Source organism: Galleria mellonella, unplaced genomic scaffold, assembly GCF_026898425.1.
Source record: "Galleria mellonella isolate WM207_F2 unplaced genomic scaffold, CSIRO_AGI_GalMel_v1 utg3720, whole genome shotgun sequence".
NCBI classification, from domain to species: Eukaryota; Metazoa; Arthropoda; class Insecta; order Lepidoptera; family Pyralidae; genus Galleria; species Galleria mellonella.
In genome coordinates, this window is record NW_026442088.1 from 46124 (window position 1) to 60947 (window position 14824).

The 14824-nt window shown below is 38.1% G+C and overlaps 2 protein-coding genes across 2 annotated transcripts in view; both read left to right on the forward strand.

Annotated features, from left to right (window-relative positions):
• Positions 1–2568: 2568 nt before the first annotated feature.
• Positions 2569–14822, forward strand: LOC113515926 (ferrochelatase, mitochondrial). Its single transcript, XM_052897601.1, has 9 exons — positions 2569–2895; positions 3767–3903; positions 5921–6086; positions 7291–7408; positions 7858–7959; positions 8885–9050; positions 10145–10300; positions 13392–13508; positions 14548–14822. Exons 1-9 carry the CDS (start codon positions 2874–2876, stop codon positions 14677–14679), a joined length of 1116 nt encoding a protein of 371 aa, XP_052753561.1. The 5' UTR covers positions 2569–2873; the 3' UTR covers positions 14680–14822.
• Positions 14755–14824, forward strand: part of LOC116413048 (uncharacterized) — a 34503-nt gene continuing 34433 nt past the window's right edge. The window contains exon 1 of the mRNA XM_052897602.1: positions 14755–14765. Within this exon, the coding sequence (XP_052753562.1) occupies positions 14755–14765 (11 nt within the window). The remainder of the gene's footprint in view (positions 14766–14824) is intronic.

Here is a 14824-nt window from a genome sequence, read left to right on the forward strand (position 1 = left end):
TACATAAGTTGTAAGTGTCAATTATCGTCAGGAGTTTTCCACCATAAAAATTAGAAGTAGAACTGCCCCACGATTGGTGCTGAGCATTAAAATCGCCCATTACGAGAAAAGGTTTAGGTAAAATTGAAAATAATTGTTCTAGTTGTGAATATATTTGGCATGTAGGATCAGGAATATATAAAGTAACAAAACAGATACCATTTATAATTATAGCAGCTGCATTAATGCCGCTATATACAGGAAGCGAAAAAGAAGAAAAAAGAAGGGAGTTTTTGACCAATATGGCAACACCGCCATATCCGTCAGCTCTATCATCACGGAGACTTGTAAAGCCTGAAATCCTAAAGGATATCCTGGCTTTAACCAAGTCTCTTGTAGAGCTATTATAAAAGGATTATATTTATTAATCAAATAAAATAAGTCTGATTTCTTATTTGTTATGCTACGACAGTTCCACTGAATTATTTGGACTTTGTAATCCATTGCGAGAAGTTAACAATTGAGACAATACATTGTACATGGCATCGTTGGACGGTGGTAAAGTTGTTTGTATCATTTTTGATTGCGATAACACTTTAATAAGCATGAGAATAATATCAATGATGGATTGATTATTGTCAATATTATTTGATGATAATGCACAACCATTAGAGGGAGCAGGAATATTATATTCCTTAACTATGGCTTCATGGGCAGAACGATCATATCCTTGTTGTATTTTTTGAGGAGAGCGTGGTTTAAGTGTAACTGTTTTTTTATATGATGATTGTATATGTGGTAATGATGATTTCTCTTTAAGGAAAGAAGATTGAAAATGAGATTTATTGGAAGGAGATGATGATGTTAATACATCTGAATATAGTTTAGAAGTTGGAGGATGAAATTTTGATGCTTCAGCATAAGAAACACAACTATGGGCCATTGTTTCTTTAATGGCTTTCTGACGTGCATATTCAGGACATTTTTTACTAATTGCTGAATGAGAACCATTACACAAGATACAAGAAACATTTTCCTCATCTACTTCACATTTATCACCTGTATGATTTTGCCTGCATTTATAACACCGAGGATTTGAACGACACTGCATCTTGACATGTCCGAACCTACAGCAGTTATAGCATTGGATAGTAGGGTAAATGTACAAATCTACAGTTAATGATGTGTAAAACATAAATACTCTTTTTGGCAATATTTGTCCATCAAAAGTAATAATAATGGTTTCAGTATTAATAAAACTTGGTTGTCCTTCATTAATTGTCTTTTTCTTTATTCTTCTGGTTTTTAGAATTTTCCCACAACCTATCGGTACTGATATATTTTGGATTACTTCCTCTTCTGTCCAATCTTTAGGAATACCCCTCACAATTCCCATACGGGTTACATGGAAAGAAGGTATAAATGCCTTAAAATTATGTGTTTCTAAGTTACTATTATTTAAAAATGCATTTGCATTTTCAAAATTTGAGAAAGAAAGCGATAAACGGTTTCTTCCTATTCTTTTGAGGCTACCATTCACTATATTATTTATCTTATTAGTGTGTAAAAAGCGACCAAATGCAATAGGATGTAATGTAGTGTTATCATTAGGATGTGTTTCATTTTTTTGTACATGAACGACATAAGGTGCTATATCCTCGGCATTGTACAAAGTTCTGCTTAAAGTACTGGGTGGAGAAGCAGGTTTAACAGACTCGGTATTGTTTACAACTGGGATTGATACTTGAGTTTGATTCTCATCTTCAATACATTGACAATCACTATCTTTAATTTTAGATTCAAGACCCTTGGTGTGCCTCCTTCGTTTTTTATTGCAATGTTTGCAAATGCGACGTTCACCACATACTCGCTTACGTTTAGAACTTGCAACGCTAGAACCATCTGTGTCCATACTAGATTCACCCAATATATCAAAACTATTATTGAATGGAATAGTTATATTTGCAGACACCTGGGGGGTTGTCCCCCCAGGGTCTATAGGTGGATCCATAATGTTAATATAGGTAATTTACTTACCAATATTTACAGCAACAAACACTATTACTACAAAATATACAATTAAATATACAATCTAATACACAATATATAAAAAAGACTAATCCTTATATAAATAAAAATAAAATTAATTTAAAGAAGATCAAAAAACACTCCCGCTTTTTTAAACGTTTCCCGCGCTTTTTTTTCCGTTGACGACTTTGATCTAAAAACAATATACCATAGACAAACAGCAGTGTTACCACATCAGGTGTGAATTTATGTGCTAAACAATAAGAATAAATGCAATATCATTATTTTATATTATTTTGAAATTATTTGTATTTATATTTTATAGAAATAGTTGCACAAGAAAATGAGGTACGATCCAATTTATAAAAATGAGAAGACGTAATACTACCTCATCTCATTTTTACACAAATATATATAGAAAAATAAGACAATTTTAATTAATAAATATAAGAAGCTACGTTTTTTTTAAAAAGAAGCTAAGTTGAGTAATTCAATTGTGTTGTGTCTAAGCGGTGCTACCACAGATATTTTGGAGAGAGTTGTTACGTTCTGTCAAAGACAAACTGGAATTGGGAAAGTTGAATAACCGGAAACCCCGGCTAGAAGTTGTCAATTTTTTTTGTTTTTAATTGTAAATAATATAAGTTCATAATAATATTGTTTTTTTTTTTTATAAATATGTTATTGCAGATTGTGTACGATTACTTATAAGATTTCTGGTACTAATTGCACCTTATGATATTGACTTCTACGTGATTACTTGCTTGGCGATTGATCTATATGTATTATCTTCTACATCCATACTTCACTCAATCTGTTGATCACTATCTATTATCAATTATAACCTAATTTTTTAAACAATAAATATGAAAATGGTCTCTATTATATGTGAGTACGATATTAAGAATCTAAATGTAGTAATATAGACTATACCCTACGTTTTTTTTGTGGAGCCCATTCCTTGGCACTGTTGCAAAACATTTTTATAATTTCGCAAAAGCACTACTTTATTGATCATTACAATACGTCATAGTCCTTAATATACAGTTTTTGTTTTGATTACAAATTTAAATTATTACAAATAGTTTTAAAGAATGCTGATGCAGAATCGACCCCAATACTGTCATTCTTTTTTTAAAATACCTATTAAAATTTTTTTTTTAACTTTCTAAATTAATATAAGGACTAAGACCAAAGAGTGTAATACTTAATTGTCCATACCTTATATTCTAAAAAGATAAAGAAGACTGCTGCTAAGAACTTCATAAAATTCCTGTTACAGACAGGAGTTGGTAGTGAACTTTAAGAAAGGGTGAACACAACATATCTAATATGTCCCAGTGTTTCTCTGCCTGACAAAGTCTACTGCTCAATAATAATAATTGTTTACACTTCTAATATCTTTCATTTATCTCTTACTACAGTCAGAATGTACACTTTAAGAACAGGAAAATAACTGGGGGTCTACCATGAAATGAAATTCCGAATTATCGGGCTCAATTTCGTGGTTTTGTTCGTACCAAAATCGACCCTGTAAATGGAGCTTAACATTTCGTTTATCATAAATCCTATCATAAAAGTTCAAAGGAACGATATTTTAGCATTTTTAATATTTTTAAACGGTACATATCATGTAATTTTAGCATCAAATTTTTGTTTCTTTCGGATCTGAAATTTTGGGAAAACATTTCATGATAGGCCATCTGATCTAGCTTTAAGATTATCAATTCATGATTTCAATATATTTTTTAAATTTCAGCCCGTATAAGTAGCACCCTGTTTCCTCGTGTTAGTATGCCTGCCTTCACTATGGCATCACGCTCAAAAGCAACATCGGTTAAGCCTAAAACAGCCATTGTCATGCTAAATATGGGGGGACCTCAAACTACTGATCAGGTATTTATTTTTTACATTTTAACTGCATTGACTCAAAATTTTGTATTAAGCATTCGATTTTATTATTTTTGAGGATTTGTTAGTAATATGGTCGGTCACACAGCTCCGTTGCTAGTAATACTCTATTCTCCACTGGATAAGGAGGCACAGTGGATCTTATGGTAACGAAGCAAGCCCATATCCACTTTTTTCTCTTCCATTCTTGTAGTTCTAAACATGGATTCTTCAAAGATGCACTTTGTTACTAAAGATAGATACAGGCTACTCATTATAGACAGGGGGGAAGGGATTGCTAGTGATGCAGGCTACCAGTCCCGATGCTAGTAATATACCATCTCAGATCGACTTCCACATGGTTCCTCCTGGAAACCATCATACTGAATTCCATATGTATTCATCACGATGGGCTAAATGACTTGCATTTTCATTTTCACATATCTATAACTGGTGCCCCACCAGTATATATCATAAATGCAGGCAAGGTTACTAAAGGTTCCATTATCATCCATTAAAAAAAAACTTGTCATAGACAATCAAAATTGGGTGTGTCAATGAACAATTGTCAAAACATTTATTATATGTAGGTAGGAAAAAATCTTAAAACAATTATAGGAACAATAAGGGGCCAGGCCCCTTAAACACAATGGAGTCCACAAACAGCCTTCTATATCAAGGCTGTTTTTACGGTGAAGAAAGGGCTGCCCACGTAATTCTGGAATGTGTAACTGTGGCTCGTCAACATTCAGAAATCCTCAGAATAGTGAGATCGCTCTATGAGGCCTGTGAAGATACCAGGAAGCTTCATTGTTTCTAGGCGCAGCTTGGCTGGCTGTACTAGCTATGACTTACACATACAGCGGCCCAAATTAGAGACTGAATGAGCCCAATTTACATTGTATTACATTACTCTATTAAGTAGAAGGCCACGCAATTTCCTTTTAAAAAATTATTGCGGTTAACACTTTGCTGATCGGTAATTTCGTCAAGGTTGAAATCTTTGGATTTAAACTAAAATTGTGATAAAAACCTTTTTTTTTATACCACTGAGGTGGCAAACAAGCATACGGCCCACCTGATGGTAAGCGGTTACCGTAGCCTATGAACGCCTGCAATACTAGGGGTGTTACGCGCGCGTTGCCGACCCTGAAGAAACCTCTTTACCCCCCTTTTGAAGAACCCCATGCTGTAGTCTCTTGGCCGGGAGGGAGGTCATTCCATAACCTGAATGTTTGTGGGAGAAAACATCTCTGAAACCGTGTTATACTCGACCATTTAGGCTGTAAGGTATGAGGGTGAACTCCCTGTCGATGGCGAGCCGTACGATGATAGAAAGTGGCCGTAGGCATCATATTGAATAATTCCTCTGAGCACAATCTGTTGTACAAGCAGTAGAACACAGAGAATCTTAATACAAAGAAATGTAATTTTTTGGTCATGAACGCTTTGTAATCCGAAAGGTCTTGTTTTGGTCTTGTCGTGGTAAGAGGACGTACCTACACCCTAATTCAATGACAAGTGAACTCATCACCGGTCGGTAACGGTTGGATATGAAAAGACGAGTTTTTTTTAATGGGTGATAATGTGGATAGAACTATAACCCCGCCTACGCTATTGGTATACACTGGGGCATCAGTGAGTGATGATAGATGAGGATTAAGTAGGCCAGTTATCGTTACGAATTCAACAAGAATTAGCGGCGACGGTTTCCAGGGGGAACCACGTGGAGGTCGACGCCGCCTGCGCTATGGGTATACGCGGGCCGGGCACCAGTGAGGGATGATAGGTGAGGATGAAGCAGGTCAGTTAGCCTGTGATAAATCGAACAATAAATCAATCACGTTGGTTTCCAGGTGGAACCACGAGGAGGTCGACCTGATATAGTATATTGCTAGCAATGCAAACCTTATTACTAACAATCCCTTCTGAAAAAATACAGAAATACAGCTGGAATAGAGATGGCAAACGATAGTTCTACAGTCTGCCTCTAGTAATCTTATCAGGATTTCTCTTTGATCAGGTTGGAGGATATCTTCTGCGTATCATGACAGACCGCGACATGATTCAGCTTCCGGTGCAGAGCAAACTAGGGCCATGGATCGCCACGCGCAGGACCGAGGAGGTAAAGAAGAAATACAATGAGATTGGTGGCGGTTCGCCCATACTGAAGTGGACTAATACACAAGGTGAGTGTAAGGCAAGTGTGTTTAAAAATATTTGAAAACAAACTATTGTGTTTTATACTAGCGGCCCGTCCCGGCGTCGCACGGTTAGATATTTTGAACATTTCCCTTCACTGCTCTGCTCCTATTGATCGTAGCGTGATGAAAAGTACTGTAACCTGCCCAGGAGTATGAAGAATAATTGTACTAGGTTTCGTTAAAATCCGTCGAGTAGTTTTTGTTTCTATAACGAACATACAGACAGACAGACGGACAAAAATTTTACTGATTGCATTTTTGGCATCAGTATCGATCACTAATCACCCGCTGATAGTTATTTTGGAAATATATATCATGTACAGAATTGACCTCTCTACAGATCTATTATAAGTATAGATTTATTATAAGTATAGATAATTTTATATTTATACTAGCAACCCGCCCCGGCTTCGTATGGGTGTAATGTTGATTCTAAATAGCGTTGCCGGTCCCCCGTTATATTAGAAACCTCTAAATTCATCAGTGTTTCTCTACAATATTATGCATGTATTATACATATAAACCTTCCTCTTGAATCACTCTATCTATTAAAAAGAAACTGCATAATCGTTTGTTGCGTAGTTTTAAAGATCTAAGCATATATAGGGAGGGGGGACAGAGATTGTTAATAGTGGGATCCACAGACCCATTACTAGCAATATACCCTAACAGGTCGACCTCCACGCGGCTCCCCCTGGAAACCATCGTGATTAATTTTTGATTAATTCATTACGATGGGCCAACTGACCTGCCTTTTCATCCTCACCAATCATCCCTCACTGGTGCCCCGCCAGCGTATCCCGATAGCGCAGACGGGGTGACCATTCCATTTTCATCCATTAAAAAAAAAAAAGCATATATAGGGACAGACAGACGGGAAACGACTTTGTTTTATACTTTGTAGTGATTGGTGTTGTGGAAGGGGTGGCCTATTCTATGCCAGGACCACACGGCCAAGTCATGAGCTGACGAAGAGAGGACGAGAGATGGACAGCAGTGTCCCTCTTAAAACATCTCTAAAGCCTGACTGCAGTTAACAATCTGCCTGCCAAGCGTGGCAACTGCTGGCAAATCCCCCCAAGGGGAGGCCTATGTTCATCAGTGGACAGTTATAAGCTGGTATGATGATGATGAGACCACTTTTCCAGGAGGACTGGTTATTGCGTAACTTCATAAGGCCTATCTTCAGGTAGAATGCTGACAGAAGCCCTAGACCAGATGCTACCAGAGTCGGCGCCGCACAAACACTACGTGGCTTTCCGCTACGTGCCGCCGTTTACAGAGGACGCTTTCCAGGAAATTGAGCGGTATTTGTTTTCAAAATTTTATTTTTTTAAATTGAGAGTTCCCTCTTGTTGGGGCAACCAATTGATGTATTCTCTTCCAGCCAGCTCTATCTCAGGCCATATCTTTGACCTCCCTATACGACATGACACATAGTGTTTCCTTTATCTGTCCCATGTAGTTTATTGCTCAGTCTTTCCCTTCTTTTATCAGTTAGCCCGTCGTGATGAATACACCTGGAAAACAACACAATGGTTTCCAATAGGGATCACGAGGAGGTCGACCCGACATGGTATATTGCTAGCAATGGGACTACCAAGTCCGGATTACTAACAAAAACTCAGTACAGACAGCGACCACTTACGTTTTTATTATATGTATTGATCAGGTCACCGGCACCAAAAACGCGGAGTAAAAAATACTAATTCTTTTTGAACTAAATTTGAGTCTAATATTTTTTTTTTATCACCAGCGATGGTGTAGAACGAGCGGTGATATTCTCCCAGTACCCGCAGTACAGCTGCGCCACGACTGGCTCCAGCTTGAATGCTATCGCCGACTTCTATAGGAATAGGTAAGAGACGGACTCGCAAACAGTCCTTATTCATACAGAGTACCTATATATTCGGTGCCGTGCGGTCCCGGCATAGAATGGGCCACCCCTTCCTTTCCCGTGAGTGTCGTAAGGGGCGACTAGGGGAGCGTAATGGTCGAGGAGTGGGCAGAGGGAGACTTTGTACAAAAGTCGATTGATTGGGTACCTCTGTCCTATTCGTGTTTCTACCGTGAAGCAGTTGTGTTTGTATGGCTGTGTTTCGGTTTAAAGGGTGGGATATGGCGGTGAATTTACTGGGTACAGAGGAATAACACCTGAGTCCTCAGGAATGGCAACGCATGGGGGGGATCATGGGTGAAACAGTATACTCTGTTATGTCTATAGATGACGGTTACTACTTTCCATCAGGTGGACTCCTATTGATCGTAGCGTGATAAAAAGTATACTATAACCTGCCCAGAAGTATGAAGAATAATTGTACCAAGTTTCGTTAAAATCCGTCAAGTAGTTTTTGTTTCTATAACGAACATACAGACAGACAGACAAACATTTTACTGTATGCATTTTTGGCATCAGTATCGATCACTAATCACCGCCTGATAGTTATTTTGGAAATATATTTCATGTACAGAATTGACCTCTCTACAGATTTATTATAAGTATAGATATGCATGGATGTAGGTATATATTTATGTATATATGTATATTTATACGAAATAAATGTAATTTATTTAATTTAATTTTGTCTATGTTGTTTAAAAATTGTCCCAATATTGTACACCGCTCTAGCCGCTGACATTGATGCTCCTTTCCACTTTGCGTGTTGCTGGATGAGAACTTTATTAGAGTTAAGCTCGCCTTTGTACATTTGATTAGCTCTGTCATATTTTTATAAATAATTAGTGTGTACAATAAAGAATTATATAAATGAATACCATTTCAGAGAAGTACCAAGCAGTATAAAGTTTAGCCTGATCGAACGCTGGGCCACTCATCCTCTCCTCGCGAAGGTGTTTGCCGAACGGATCAGGGAGAAATTGGAAGCGTTCGACAGTAGAGTCAGGAATGACGTAGTCATACTGTTTACAGCTCACAGTCTACCATTGAAGGTATGTAACCAGGGTCATAGCTAGATCTAAGTTTAAGGTAGGGCAAAAGAACTTGGTAGAGCAAAAGTCATAATTTTGTGACTTCAAAGGGACTACCAGAGGGAGACTTTGTACAAAAATCGATTGGTTGGGTACCTCTGTCCCATTCGTGTTTCTATCGTGAAGCAGTTGTGTTTGCATGGCTGTGTTTCGGTTTGAAAGGTGGGACATGGCGTGAATTTACAGGGTACAGAGAAATAACATCCGAGTTCTCAGGAATGGCAACGCATGGGAGGTATCATGGCCGAAACAGTGTATTCTGTTATGTCCATGGTACTGCTCATGTCTATAGGCGACGGTTACCACTTTCCATCAGGTGGGCCGTCAGCTTGTTTGCCATTCTAAGTTGTATAAAAAAAAACATGCTAATCTTGTACACTACTATAGTGGCAATCAAGCATATGGCCTGTCTAATGGTGAACCCGAACAGGTCAGTTGGCCCATCGTGATGAATACACTTGGAATTCAGCACGACGCCTTCTAACCTAACAGATCTAACAGAGTTTATTGGAAGCAATGGGACTGGTAGTCCTCATTACTAGTAATCCCCCTCCCCCCCCCAATCGAAAGTAGCAGTAGCTATCAAAGAGTTCCTCAGAACACAATCCGTTATACAGACGATAGAAGGTGCAATAGGAAGAACTAATGGTAGGATTTGACATATTTTTTTGTATTTATTACCCCATTTTTTAAAGAAGGTCGTAGGGTTATCGGCATCAGGATACGATTTAAAGAAAAGCCACAGGATACAGTTTTTTTTATTTTTTATTGGATGAAAATGGTATGGTAACCCCGCCTGCGCTAACGGGATACGCTGGCGGAGCGCCAGTGATATCACCCTTCACTGGCGCTCCGAATCGCGATGAGAATGAAAACAGGCCAGTTAGCCCATTATGATGAAGTCATCAGGAATTAATTATGATAGTTTCCAGGGGGAACCGCGAGGAGGTCGACCTGGTTGGGTATATTGCTAGCAATAGGATTCTCAGTCTCCATTACTAACAATCCCTTTTCCCCCTTATCACAGGATACAGTTAGTTCAATATACATTCCAGGCGGTATCGAGAGGAGACACGTACCCTCATGAGGTGGCAGCGACCGTGGCGGCCACCATGAGCACCCTCCAGGTCCCCAACCCTCACAGGCTGGTGTGGCAGTCCAAGGTCGGGCCACTGCCCTGGCTTCAGCCGTACACAGATGATGCAATCAAGGTAGATAGATAATTTATTTACATTACTTACAGCACACAAATTACAATAAAAAAAAAAAACATACACATAATACACACTAAAAGAGATAAAAGAATGAAAATAAAAAAGCAACAAAACAAAAAGCAAATTTCCTTTCTTTCCTTTCCTTCATGCGTGTGCCATAGTAACACAAAATGGTCACAACTCAGTTTATTGCTTTGCCCTTAAAAGAGCAAACCACTGATATTCTGTTGTGGCCAAGAGTCAGTCGTGAAATTCCTTATTAAAAATAATAATAAAAAGAAATATGGATGAACCGTCCGTATATATATATATATATATATATAATATAATATATATTAGATTTCTCTGGACAAGGGTCACCCATATCGATATCGCCCATATCGGTCGGATATCTATATATTAAAAGTCTGTTATCCAATATTATTTTTTGGATAACAGACTTTTAACATATTCGTTATTGCACCAGTATATATATATATTGTCACTAAAATATATTAGATATTGTATATATGTTACCTACCCATAATATTTCCTTCTACTGTATACGTACGAAGGTGGCGCCCTCTGCGGTATTCACAGTTGTAGACCAACCGAGAGAGACCAGAAGATACCAGAGGGAGACTTTGTGCAAAAGTCGATTGCTTGGGTACCTCTGTCCCATTCGTGTTTCAACCGTGAAGCAGTTGTGTTTGCATGGCTGTATTTCGGTTTGAAGGGTGGGATATGGCGTGAATTTACTGGGTACAGAGGAATAACACCTGAGTCCTCAGGAATGGCAACGCATGGGAGGTAACATGGGCGAAACAGTGTACTCTATTATGTCCATGGTACTGCTCATGTCTATAGGCGACGGTTACCACTTTCCATCAGGTGGGCCGTCAGCTTGTTTGCCATTCTAAGTAGTATATAAAAAAAAACCAACAGTGTATGCCGGGTGCAAATCCAGCGACCCGGAGGTCGTCGCCTCCGGAGTAGAAGCCGGGGTAGTGGGGTACGCCCCGAGGCTCCTACCTCGCCCGCCCACACACCATCTGGCGGCCAAAGAGATACCCTGTTGTTGTTGTAAAATGTGGTTTTTGTTTCACTTCTATTAACTGATGTGGTATTTGGTATTTCATTGGTTTTTCTACTTCTAAATTTCGTATTTTTTTTTTCATACTGTTATGTATTTATGTTAGTAATAGATGGGTATCTGTGTATGTTATAAGGTCAAACACATTTAATAATAATAATTTACATACAATTTAATAACAGAAAAAATAGCTTATTATAAATACCAACCATCAGCAGTATTAGAAAATTAACGTCACACAATGTACTGGGGATCGAACTATTATAACAGATAGAAGAATACATTACAACAGACCAGATATTAAGATTTTTTTTCCCCTTGTTATCTGCAATCGGCTCTTCCATAACAGCCATAATCAGATAGTGTCATGTGTGAAAATTAGCGTTTTGGGAAGCAGTCCAGCCAGTGACAGCTCTCTCAGAATGATTTTGTAGAGCTCTTCAAACTCTAGTGTCAACGTTCAATACAAGCCATCGTCTCAGTCTTGTAGATTGTCGTGCTGTAAGCAGTTCTCCAGCCAGGTCATTCCTATGATTTATAAGGCGCTGTTTATATTTTTTGCTGTTCATCCTTATCTCTTCTTTAGCAGTATTAATTTGCATATAGTTATGTACCTCCTCATTTCTAACAAACCATGGAGATTATTCTTGATAAAGACAATAAAATAGTTTACTTTATAGACATAGCAACATGCAACACACACAATTTGACACAAACACACTCTGAAAAACTGGCTAAATACACGGATCTCTCTATAGAAATAAAATCCCAATGGCGAGTTCAGTACAGTAAAAACAAAAACAATAGTTTTATCTACAACGGGTGTTATTACCCGAAAACCTTACACACAAGTCTCCATACATTATGTATAAAACCCTCCACATATATACTCCTCCAAAAAGCAGCAGTTTTAAATACATGTCGCCTGCTCCGTAAGTTCCTATCCATTGAACTGATGTTCCAAAAACACTTGGCTTTGGCCCGTGTCTAAAACTATCTCTAAATGAGAGATATAACAAATTAAATAAATAATAATAATAAACGGTCGGTAAACGGTCTTATCCCAACCAGTCTGGAACAACATCTCAGACGGTTGGGATTCCGAGGCGGCTCACTCCCGGGAAAGATGCAGAAAGCGGTGCTCTTAGTTACTGTCCGCATTGTACGCCGGTTTCTCTCGCTGGGGCCCTGAACCGCGGCCGACTGTGCTTCTGCCGGGGGTTAGTTTGCCATCTCCTCTCCTTAAGAGGGGAGATGTGAATTTAGCAAAAATTTAAATAATAATAATAATAATAAAGATTTATTGCACATAAAAATATACAGTCATGGGCTTACAGAAATATCAAAGTGAATTATATATGTATAAAATGTAGCATTATGCCCAGCACATTAGAGTCTAAATTAGGCCTAGCCTGTATCTTAGACACCAATGCCTTCAATTAGATACATATTTTCGTGCAGTTTCGCTATATTAGAATAATACAAGATTCAATAAGCAACATGTTTTATATTACTAAAATAGGGTATCTGTAAAATTTATAACCATGTTGTATCAAGAAATGTGGCATTATTAGTAAAATAGATGTCATGCTTTGCATTGTTCAGCATTTATTTATTTATATATTTATTTAAGGAACACCAACAGCATATTGCATTATAACATATAGGTATAACAAACATTAAATACAATACAATATTAATGCACACGCCTATTATAGGTATTCACAGCATTCACTTTAACATAATTATACAGTGCAAGAAAATTAAGTAAATAATAAAAATAAACATGTAACCTGAGTTGTGAGCAATGTCAGAAAATAAGATTATGAGTGAATTGAATTAAAAAAAATATATATTATGACAATTAGAGTTAATTTTCATAAGATTTATAATAAAATCAGTGCGTATTCAACCTCCACTTCTGTCACTCGTCCCCTGTCTCGCATATTTAGTATTGGCGACGAAGGTGGCGAAGGAGGCTGTATAATTTTTTTTTTATATTGAATTTCTTCTCAGGCATACGTGAAACAAGGGCGCAAACACCTGATCTTAGTGCCGATAGCATTTGTGAATGAACACATAGAGACCTTGCATGAACTGGACATAGAGTACTGCGATGAGCTGGCTAAGGAGGTAAGTGGGTTTTTTTTTTTATAAATGATAATGGAATGGTAACCTTGCTTGCGCTAACGGTATACGCTGGCGGGGTACCAGTGAGAGGTGATAGCTGAGGATGAAAAGGTAGATCAGTTAGCCCATCGTGATGAATGCACCAGGAATTCAGCACGATGATTTTCAGGGGGAACCGCGTAGAGGTGGATCTGATAGGGTGGGGTACATTGCTAGCAATGGGGACTAACTACCACATTGCTAACAATCCCTTCCCCCCAGTAGGTGGGGTTATCAACTATTTTATTAACAAGTTAAAAAAGGAAGCAGATGATGTCAGTTCTAATGTATTTTTAACAGACTTTTAAAATAAGGATTTACAATTCGGTTCTTTTTTTATTTTTTATTTGTTGTTTTGTTTTAACTTCGTCAGTCGTATCAAGGTATCTTATCGGTAAGAGTCGACAATCTGTCGCTCCCCTCTCGCAGGCTTGGAATGCCAACTGCACTCGTTCCTGTACGCACCCGGTGAAGCTGTAAAGGCCATCTGTACCAACAGCAAGTACAGATTGAAATAATAAACAATTTAGAATGGCCAACTAACCATCGCCTATAGACATGAACAATACCATGGATAAAGCAACGTATACTGTATACTGTCTAGCCCATGGTACCCCCCATGCAATGCCATTCCTGAGGACCAAGATGTAGCCTCTCTACACTGTAATTTTATTGCCAAGTCACGTAAACGCAACTGTTTCACGGCAGAAACACGAATGGGACATAGGTATCCAAGCAGAGGGGCTGACCACCAAAATAAAGACGTATGTACTCTGAGACATGTCTTACGTGACTGCTGAAAACATGTGGACACTAGACAATTTACAGGGTACAGAGGAATAACATCTGAGTCCTCAGGAATAGCAACGAATGGGGGGAAATGGAAATAAATGATATAAAATAAAAAATAAATTTCTTTGATAATTCAGATATGAATTATCAAAGAAATTTACTGTATTTTAACGTCAAATAATAATTAAACAAATTATTTTAATTGTTTCAGATCAACAAACCGGGCCCCAAGTCGGTACCCTGGCGCACAACGAATACGGCGTCACAAATCTCCCGTCTGGGGACGCAAACTCCAATACAACATTTCCAACATTACCGCCAACAATCAATCCAAACACACTAGACAGTAAGCAAAATGATAAATATAAAGGTAGCTCGGCTTTGTCGAATTTATCAAAAGCTTCACAGAAATCCGAAGATGACTTTGACGTAAATGAATATTTCGCGAGATTACAAGGAAGTAGATATGTAAGCGCTCCATTGAACAG